Consider the following 10856-nt stretch of genomic DNA (forward strand, 5'->3'; position numbering starts at 1 on the left):
GATGGTGTGTCATGAAAGCTGTTCCATGGAGTCTCACTTTCAGTTACAATTTCTCTCTTTATATACTGTAGCATCTGAGAGCTCTCACAGCTGGTTTGTGGGAATGAGTAGTGGCTGAAATCCCAAATGGGGAGCCTGTGGTCATCCTTCACCTCTTTCTATTGGGGGTGTCCATAACCCTGCCACCATTACCATGGTCCTTGCATTCGGTGTAATTTCATTCTTACTTTGTTACCATGGCTATGGGCCAAAGTTTTCTCTAGTCTTCTTATAGCACTGGGACAGTCATTTCATGTCCAAATAAAACAGATAAACAAACCCAGCAGTGTTGATCATAAAGATGAGACATAAGGTAGAAGCTAAAAATAATCCAAGTCTCCATGCCCAGATGTAACCACTGATAATAACCATTTAAATCTGTTTGTTAGCTTCCGCTAGACTCACAGTCTTTTTCACTTTTCACTTGATAAAAACCCACCAAGGGTGACTTTGTGGACGTATTCGAGAAAAGAGGATGCTGAGGAGTGAGCTGGAGGTAACACTGTGTCCCCGTACAGCACCCACATTCCTGTCCAGCAGCAAATCCGCTGGTACCATGGACCTTCTCTGTCCTTACTCCCACTTCCTGCATGTCTGTGGATGGTCAGTGTTCCCCAGCGGTTACTACCTAAGCACTGCCAGCCCCCTAACTGTCCGCTTTATTGAACTTCTTCCCAGTTTGTGTGTCATCTGTCCATACTGTGACCCAAGCCGAACTAGTATAGATGTCATATTCAGTGTGACTGAGCCTGCGGATTTAGTAGGATAGTCTTGGTGAGCTTTACCCTTCAGCAAAGAGCTCCCTCTTCCCCAGCACTGGTGTCTCAGCATCGCTGGCTATATGACTTCGTCAGATTACATCTTGATTCTCCCATTTGGAGAAAGCAGATGATAATGTGTCTTGAGGGGCTGTGGGCAGGAGATGTGAGGATGAGTCTGAAGTGGACAGCACAGCTGACCATGAGCATCAAGGATTAATGCCACTGTTCCTTCTGTTCTTAGACATAGACACTTCCCAGAGGAGCCTCTGTAAAAGGAAACGCGGTTTATGAGCAGAATGCTTTTTCATCACATCTGAGTAGAGCTACCATTGCCTAGAGCCTGTATGGTTTATCCTCTGCCCCTGGCTGTAATAGCTTTTGTGAATGGCTTTTGCCTGTACATTTCTAGCTGACAGCAGAGGGCAGTAGAGAGTTAGGTTTGCTCTTGGAAAGGGTATGTGCTGATAAAACAAATCTAAATAACTCTTTAAAGAAAAAACTTACGGAGTCAACAGAGAGTAGGCACTTTCATATCCATAAGTATAAGAGAAGCCTGCATTTACTGAACACCTTACTAAGTTTTTGTATACTTCTTTTATATATTTATTTAGTCTCACTGTTATGTTGGTACTATTTGGGTTTTAAGGAAGGCCTCAGTTGATTAGAAGTTTCTTAGCTACCCGTGGTTGTTGTGGGATCCAAACCCAGTGGTCCATTTGGAAGTCAGTACATTTGACCAATTGCTAGACAGTCTTCTAGGCTTTTGCCTTCACACAGAATGTTGATATTTAAGAGGAGAAATTTACATTTCTAGTTCTGTGTGCCATGTGATAAAGATTCAGAAGGAACATTTTTATGGAAGTATAGGGTCCCCTTCTCATTCAGAGGCTTCTTTGTGTTCTCCAGCTTTTCATCTCAGGGGCAGTCACTTGTCTGTGTATCCTGCCCGAGATGAACTCATAGGAATCCACAGACATTGTATGTCTTCTTTCTTTGACTTTGCTGGGGTGGAGGCTGCTGTGTGGAAATACTCCGCAGTTAGTACCTTAGGAACTTCAGCTTTCTTCTGTGTTTTAGCTGTGCCCAGAGGAGTCTCAATTTCTATCTCCTTTGACTCAGAGGAACGTTAGGGCACAGAGAGGATCAAGGTTTATGTGAGAGAAGTGATTTGGCAGAGACACAGAAGTTTTTCCCATCAAGGCTACATGTAAGAGACACATGTACAAAACTGAGACAGGCAGGCACTTTGTGAATGGCCCAGGAAGGGTGATGGCTCTAATGGTCCAGGAATTTTGAGCTGGGGAGTTGTCCCAGCTCTCTGACTGCTACTTGGGAATGTTTTCTTTCTTAAGTAATGACCTCCATTTATTTCTATCACTGTCCATATTTCCCTGGTCTAATTCTTTGTTCAGAGACACAAAGACCTGAAAACCTCAGTGGGTCCCCTATGGATTCCAATCCAGGTCTGTAACTACGTCTTTCATTTAGACACATAGTGTTCATAGGATTGAGTCAAGCCTCACACTTATAGCATCCTTAGGTTTGAATGTAAGGCATAGACAGGCTTCTTACGTTGTGATACATCACTAGCTGATCAGCCGAGTGCCCTGTTGTACACAGGAATACATCTTACCTGGTGTTGTGTGCTTGGCCCAGTTCTCTGGTGATATGTCAATTCTGTATTTTCATGCACATTGGTGCCTGTGTCAAAGCAAGAATTTTATAATAACAGTGATGAAATGAATAGTCAGGGGTCATTCTGTCTTTAAATGCATGATTCTACACTGAGATTCCCAATGGCCAAAACATTGGGACAAAGCAAAAATGATGTAAATATTTATGATGTAAATATTTTTTTAAATTACCTGTTTCCATTAGGTGATTTAGTTGATTAATTCTTTGTGAGTTTCCAGGTTTCTTTTTTTAAAAAAAATTTATTAAGTGTGTGTGTGTGTGTGTGTTTCTTGTGGAGTCAGAGGACAATTTGGGGGGAGTCAGTTCTCTCTTTCTGCTATGTAACTTGTTGGCAAGCACCTTTAACCAATAAACCATCTTGCTAGCTCAGAAAAATATATATTTTTAAAACAGTTTATACAAATCACTGGAAGTTGACTTACGTCTTATTGTAACACATAATTGGTTTGTTCTGAGTTGTTTTTCTGTGAGGAGCAAGCATCATGCATCAGTCGACTCTAACACAAACATGATGGGTTCAAAGTATTGATTTCTGAGTCTGTCGCAAGAGCTGTCATGTATTACTGGCTGTGCGTTTCGTTTTGGGGTTTCAGGTCCTTTGTGCCGTGGAATCATGTTTGCTAGACGAGCCTGAGTCACTGCAGGCAGCCGTGTGAGCTAAGGACTAGGCATGTAGTGGTTGATTAAGCTGACATTTGATGTTAATAGTTCAGGGAAACTTTACATCATAGTATGTTTATTCATTCGAGGTTGTAGGTGAAGGTGGTTTTGAGAGGGGGGGGGCTGGGAGAGAGCTGAGTTATAAGAACTCTAGAAAGAAGAAAAGATTTACTGGACCCCAGTGCAAGGACAGGTTGCAGCATAGTTATTGGACAAAAGAACTGCATGGACGCTTAACTGAAGCGTGTTGTATGACCATTGCTATGTTACGTAAGGTAACCATGGGATGGAACACAGATACCCAGGCAGGAAATCACAAGTGGGTTTGTCAGATTTGTCAGACACGGTTCAGTTGATGTAACTGATGGCAAAGGAGTATACAGAGGAAACGATGTAGAGGTGATGTCTGGTAGACTAGAAGAAGATTTGCATAGCCAAGAAAGGGCAACTTAGATGTTATTATTAAAGTTACTTCTTTTTGTGTTGGCTCTTTTTGTTTTGTTTTGTTTTTTTGTAATTGTTATTTTTGAGACAAGGTCTCAGGTAACCCAGGATGGCCCTGAACTCTAGCGTACCCAAGGATAACTTTGAATTACAGGCTGGGATTACATACATGGTTCACCATGCCTGTTTTTAGGCAATGTTGAAGGTCAAACATAGGGAATTTTTGCCCATAGGCAAACATTCTTCAAAGGAACTACATCCCCAGCCCTGCTAAATGCTTTTTTTTTATTTTTTAAATTTATTTATTTATTAAGGATTTCTGCCTCCTCCCCACCACCGCCTCCCATTTCCCTCCCCCTCCCCCGATCAAGTCCCCTCCCTCATCTGCTTGAAGAGCAATCAGGGTTCGCTGACCTGTGGGAAGTTCAAGGACCGCCCACCTTCATCCAGGTTTAGTAAGGTGAGCATCCAAACTGCCTAGGCTCCCCCAAAGCCAGTATGGACGGAAATAGAAAACACTATCCTGAGTGAGGTAAGCCAGACCCAAAAAGAGGAACATGGGATGTACTCACTCATATTTGGTTTCTAGCCGTAAATAAAGGACATTGAGCTTATAATTCGTGATCCTAGAGAAGCTAAATAAGAAGGTGAATCCGAAGACAAACATAGGCATCCTCCTGAATATTAACCTTCATCAGGCGATGAAAGGAGACAGAGACAGAGACCCACATTGGAGCACCGGACAGAAATCTCAAGGTCCAAATCAGGAGCAGAAGGAGAGGGAGCACGAGCAAGGAACTCAGGACCGTGAGGGGTACACCCACACACTGCTAAATGCTTTTGAGCAAGGAAGAGACAGGAAAAAAAGCCTTCATTGTAGGAAGAGGGATAAGCAGCTGAACTTTCCCGTGGAACAGTACGTTCAGAATAACAAGATGAGCTCTCTGGCCCTAGTGTAGTTGCACTGTCGTGCTCATGAAGTTCCTGAAGAAGAGGGAAAGGGAGAAGGAGAACACTAAGAACAGTTCCTGTTGATTTCAGAGCCGAAAGGCTGTTCCTATCTCTTGGGCTCCACCACTCATTCTCAGGATCAGGGTAGAGACAGTTCAGTGGCTGAACCAGTTCCATCCTGGAGACCTGTGTCCCAGGAGTCTGAGTTCAGGATGTCCTCAGAGACATCTGCTGTTATTTTACTGAGAATGATGCTCCCAAGGGTGAACTAAATCCTCAGAACGAGGGCTAGTAGAAGCATGCATAAAATCCCCTTTCATTTTTTCCCACAGCCTGTTTCCTAGGGTTCCTTTTGCTGAGGAAGAGTCCACAGCTCTGCCTGTTCCCCTCCCCTCTGTGTCCCTTAATCCAACGATTGCCTCCCTGCCACCCCTGAGAGATATTGCTCTTATCCTCTCCACATTTTGATTCCATTTCTGTGTTTGTTTCAGTAACTTCCTATATTCCATGACAGGGTAGCAACTGCAGCTGTGGGCCAAGTCTGTTGTAGTAAATAAGCCTAGCTAGTTATCCATGTATGCTGTCTCTGGCTGCTTTCATAGCGCAGAATGGACCTGCAGCCCACAGTGTCTCATAGCCGAAATTATTTACTGTTTGACCCTTTACAGAAAACAAAAATCAACAAACCTAACTCCGGTTCTTTACCTGCAGTCTCTTGGTTTTTTGTTCCCTCTTTGCCTTAGGAGGCCTCAGGGAAAAAAAGAATGCAGGGATTAGTTCTAAGGGGGTACAAGAGTAAGTAGGTGTACTTAATTTCCCTGGGAGTTCCAAAGGAACTCCATCCCCTTCTCTGCCAACCTGTTCAAGAAATGGTGCCTCATATTTCTTAATTCACAAGAGAAAGTCTCATAATACATGGGATCATCATAGACGGTACTTAACTGTAGAGTTCATAAGCATTATCTAATTTAATGCTCATGACCTGCAGGTGACCAAGCAGATTTTCAGGTGGTAATGTTGAAACACAGACTGGAAAGTGGCTCGTCCTTGATCCCACAGCTACGGAGGATCATGGTCCTTGCCGCTTACCAGCTGCCGTCAGAGAAAGTTGCTGTTTCAGAGCACTACCCAATAATGGGTAAAAGGAGGATTGCGAACAAACGCAGGGTATAAGGTTGGGGTAAAGGTAAGATTTACAGTTCTGAATGCAAGAAAGCTAAGAAGCTACACCTCCCTCAAGAAGAATAGCAAACAATAAACTATGACGGTGCAGAAGGGTCCCCAGAGACCTCTCCCTGAAGTTCCTGCTGCAATCCCGATGAGCGAAGCTCCTTGGCTGTCCTTGCTACATTCTACCTCGGTAGGGCCTGTGAAACAAGAGCACAAGGGGCTTAACAAAATCAGAATTGTGGTGACACTGTGCTGATATCATTGTCCTCTGTTCATGAGCCTTTGGTGATTACAAACAGGGCCATGCCAGAGCTGTGGGAAGCATATGTATGATGAAGGAAGACTTTTCTGTTTCGTCCACTGAATTTTGACTTTGTGGTACATTAGGGTGTGTTTAGGGTCATACTCTAGTGTGTGTGTGAGGCATGGAAAGCCTATTGAGCCCATACCTGATTTTCTTGTCCCATTAATTTCTTCATCAATGGAAAAAGGAGGGATCCAGAAGTAGTGTTGTGTGTGTGTGTGTGTGTGTGTGTGTGTGTGTGTGTGTGTGTGTGTGTGTGTTTCAGGTGGGGGAAGAGGAGAAAGGAAAGAAAAGATCGTGTGTCAAGGTACAGGAAGGACTTCAACTACAGATGGATTAAGTCAAGTAAGGAATGCAGTATGTATTCAGAAAAATGCTTGGACTCACCAAATAGCAGAACTGGGAGACACCAGAAAAGACTTTCTAAGTAACTACTGGAACCAAGGGCCACAGTCCACAAATGATACAAGGGCATTGGGTGTGGGTAATCCTATGGAGAGGGACACACAGCCAACATCTAAGTGGAGTGCCGGGATCCATGAAAGGCAATTTCAGATCCCTGAGCTACTTAACAGAACAGTGGCCAGTCTCACTTCTGCTTATCAGTTCTAGAGTCCATATCAAACTAGCAGCCGTGCGAAGATAAATAAACTTACTTGTTTTGTCCCATAGTGTTACTTCTTTAATCCAAGTATATGTACCTTAGAGTTATTAAAATAGGGGTTGTCCTGCCAGGATTGATCCATGCGAAGATAATATACTCGTCTTTCAGGGTCTTTATGCTCTAGAAGTCTATTAAAATCCAAACATGAAGGATGACTTGGAAAAAATTATGGCCTGTAAGGAAATTTGCTGTCCAGCAGAGTTGACAGAGACATACACACTCAGCTCTACAAGGTGGACTCCAGGGAGAGCAGCAGACCAATCACAGGGAGGAGCAGGGCAGTAGCAGCAAGCTTGACTGCAGCCTGCGGACAGATGATGGCTTTCCTCGCCTGTTTCCTTTCTCCATTCTCTTCTTCCACCAGCATAAATGTGTGGCTCCAAAATTCTGCCTTCTCCTAGGAGTTGGCAATGGTGGATATCCTGGCTGTTCTGTTGCCTTTTCTTTTTGTTGTTTTGCTTTTATACTTTTTATTATGTTAACTAGTATGCCATATGAGATGTCACCTCTTAAATTGTAGGTGTAGAATGATTTGTTTTGGCTGTAAACACAATGTCATGTCACAGACATCTAGAACTTTTTCCATTTTCGTGACTAAAATGCTGAATGCTGTGTTGATCAAAAGCATCTTCCTCAGGTCCCTGGCAAATGTCATTCTTTCTGTTTATAAAGGTTTTACTAGCTGCCTTTCATTGGAATCATATAGTACATGTGTTTATTTGATTTTTTTTCATTTAGCATAGTGTCCTCACAGTTCATCCATGTCCACTATTAGAAAACTTTCTTCTATTTTTATGGCAGATTAATATGTTACCTCATGTATGTACCATGGGATGTGATTTTTGTTATTTGTTTTGTTGTTTTGTTTTGATCAGTTGCTACTGTGATGGACATTTAGGCTCCTCTACCTTTGGACTATTGTGTACAGTTCTATAATGAAATTAGAAGGGTAAGGATCCTCTGAGAGCTTGTTTTAAAAATCTAGGAGTGGGACTATTAGATTTTATGGTAGTTCTACTTTTAATTTTCTGGGAGATATGCATGCCATTATCCTACCATCTTGTACTTCTGTAGCTAGTGCTGGAGAGAACTACACACCTATCTCTCCTCTTACACTTCACCCCGATCTTCCTTCTCCAGCAAACAAAGCTGCTGCCTGCCTCTTCTTCAGCACACTGCTCCTTCTTTTGTGCCTCTTGGTGTTCTTAAAAATCCACATCAAGTCAAAATACCTCATGACCTCCTGTGGCCCAGCTAGATTTACTTGCTCTCTGCCGGAGTCTCTAAAGTCCTTGTCTCTGTTGTATGGGACAATTGATAGACATGTTGTTTTGGCCTAAGTTTTACTTTAACTGAACTACCATCTCCTGACGTATCTTCTCTGAGAACTTTGCAAAATACCTTTTTCTCTCCATGAAGAAGCAGAAATCATAGAAAATGTATATGTGTTACAGGTTTAGAAGTCAGTTGCTCTGGGAACATAAAGAGGACCCTAGGGAGTAGCTCAAGTGTACAGGACACTGTTCATTCCTGCAGAGATAAATGAATGTGATGGGGCAGAGAGAAAAGATCAATGGAATCACTGTTTTCAGCCTGCAGGGCTTGGAACCGGCAGGCAGGCTTAGAGGGTCAGATCAGACTATACTTGAGCAGTGTGGGACGTTGGCAGGTAGGGTGAACAGGACATGCCAGGGGCAGGAAGTGGAGTTCACCTCATAGGAAGTCAGCAGCTGCTTGAAGCAGGGACCAGTCTAACTGGCAGTCTGAAAAACACTACTCCTGGCTCCCTGTGCTGGAGAGCCCTTGGCTTCTAACCATAGTATGCCTTGCCAGCAGTGCTGTCTGAGTGGTTAGCTCTCAGCTAAGCTGAAAGTCTGTGCCTACCCTTGCCTACCAATGGCTGGAAAGGGAGAGGAGTGGGCTGCTTGGTACTTTTAATAGCTCCATCCTTTCTGCTTTTTCCTTACCTTCTCATACCCCTCCAGATCTGTCCTTTCCCACTGCCCACCAAACCAGGTTGGACAGGTGTGTAGAATCAGCCGCACACTAGAATTAAAGGCAGTTCTGAGGCTCTGTCCATGGACAGTGCTCTAGCTGGTGTGGATGAGGCTAGAGTCACACCTAGCACACACAAGAGCTGCTGAAGGATGGATGCAGGACTGACTAGCTGAAAAGTTATTTCCTTCTTTGTCCAACCTGATTTTTTTCGTAATTTCACAAAGATCATATATTTCTTTAGAAATTAGAAAAAGGGTTGATGTTATTAGAAATAAAACCCAGATGCTATCCTGAAGTGATCTTGTAACAACCACTGATACTCCAAATGCATTCCTGTTTCCACAGGGGGACTTGACCTCATCTTCATGCCAGGCCTCGGGTTTGACAAAGATGGCAACCGGCTGGGGCGGGGCAAGGGCTACTATGACACCTACCTGAAGCGCTGTCTGCAGCACCAGAAAGTGAAGCCCTACACCTTGGCTTTGGCGTTCAAGGAACAGATCTGTCCCCAGGTCCCAGTGGATGAGCATGACATGAAGGTAGATGAAGTCCTTTATGAAGACGCCTCAGCCTCTTAAGTCATCCCGTGACTGTCATACTCACTGGTTTGTACCAGTGTGTAGAAAGTGTGTGTATTTCCTCCTTGTCAAAAATGAGTCAAAATGGCACATTAAAGTGAATATGGATTGTGTTTCTTGCGTGTAAATATAAAATATCTGGCTTAAAACCACCATTATAAGTCAGGAGACGTGTGAATACTAGAATATTAATTCAAATAGAGGCAAAAGCTGTATGGTTTTCAGCTTAGCTTCTTGGTGTTAAGATGGTAAGTTGACCTTTCTGCTTTGCAGTTTAAATTAAATATTTATGAGTATTAAAGAAACATAGAAATTGGGGGTAAAGGCTCTATTTCTTAATGTCTGGTCGTAGGCCTGATTCCTGTGGCATATGGAGACTCGTCTGTTTTTAATTGGTTTGGCAGTACTTCATATATTATACCACCTAATCATGGCTTTAGTTACTCACCTTAAAGTTTTACATATGACACTCCGTAGCTGTGTCTGGTGGCTAGATGGGAGCCTTTTGTGGTTTACATACTTTGATTCAGTTGATGGTCTCTGGCCTTTAGGACTTTAAGATCTGATATATGTTAGTAATAATTTCTGTTGATTCATGGGTTCCATTTGAAAATGGAATCTGCCGTGGACTGGACATTGCCAGATGGCTTCACAACCAGAGAGAGGTCATTTTGTTGCGGGGAAGATATGGTTATCACAAGACACTCAGGGATCTTCCTGGCCGTGACTGCTTGCCTGGGTCCCACCCACAGCCTGTCACCAGCTCCTGCTGGTATTGCTTCTGGGATGCCATCTACTTCTGTTCTCTCCTTTCTCTCATCTCGCTGCTATTTTCTTCACCCCTCAGCATTTCTCAGCCGAAGTAGGGAGCTTTACGATCAGCTTTTTGCCTCCAGTTTATTTCAGAAATGATCTGATGAGACATCAATCTGATGTGGACTCTCCCAGCTGAAGTATTTTGGAGACTTTGTAGCAGGTAGATGCCGTCCACTGTGGAATAAACCTCTTGTAAGGGCCCCTCTGCCCTTCTGCTATCATCTTTCCCCTCCCTCCCTATATCATCTTTCTGTGCACGCTGTGAGCATCACAGGCTGTTCCTGCCCTCTGCCCTGTGCAAGCCTGCTTTCCTTCTTCTCAGTGCTATCTTCTTTTGTCCTGGGGACTGCTGTGCATCTTCAGGAGGTCTTCCTTCGCCCCACCCACCAGTTCTAGTTCCTCTTCCTTCCTTGCTGTGGCCATTGCCCTGTTTATCACATTGGCCTGCATAGCAGTAGTTAGTATCCATGTGTGTCTCCTTCATGAAGCTTTAAGTTGAAAAAAGCCTCTTGTGTTTAGTACATAACTGATGTAGAGTATTGATAACATTTTTAAAGAGTAAACAATGCATGTGCATTTGTTTCATTTAAAACACAGATCTGCTGTTTTTATATAATATATAGTTTATATAGTATATAGTTTGATATTGTATGCATAGAAGTAAAAAATACTTTAAAAATGCCAAGCCGGGCGGTGGTGGCGCACACCTTTAATCCCAGCACTCGGGAGGCAGAGGCAGGCGGATCTCTGTGAGTTCGAGACCAGCCTGGTCTACA

General features: G+C 43.4%; 1 protein-coding gene across 4 annotated transcripts in view; it reads left to right on the forward strand.

The window, feature by feature from the left end:
- Positions 1–9377, forward strand: part of Mthfs (methenyltetrahydrofolate synthetase) — a 28815-nt gene extending 19438 nt beyond the window's left edge. For all 4 annotated transcript variants that reach the window (XM_005366633.3, XM_005366634.2, XM_026788999.1 and 1 more), the window contains one exon: positions 9032–9377. In XM_005366633.3, the coding sequence (XP_005366690.1) occupies positions 9032–9264 (233 nt within the window). In that variant the 3' untranslated portion in view covers positions 9265–9377. The remainder of the gene's footprint in view (positions 1–9031) is intronic.
- Positions 9378–10856: the final 1479 nt, after the last annotated feature.

Source organism: Microtus ochrogaster, unplaced genomic scaffold, assembly GCF_000317375.1.
Source record: "Microtus ochrogaster isolate Prairie Vole_2 unplaced genomic scaffold, MicOch1.0 UNK12, whole genome shotgun sequence".
Classification (NCBI taxonomy): Eukaryota; Metazoa; Chordata; class Mammalia; order Rodentia; family Cricetidae; genus Microtus; species Microtus ochrogaster.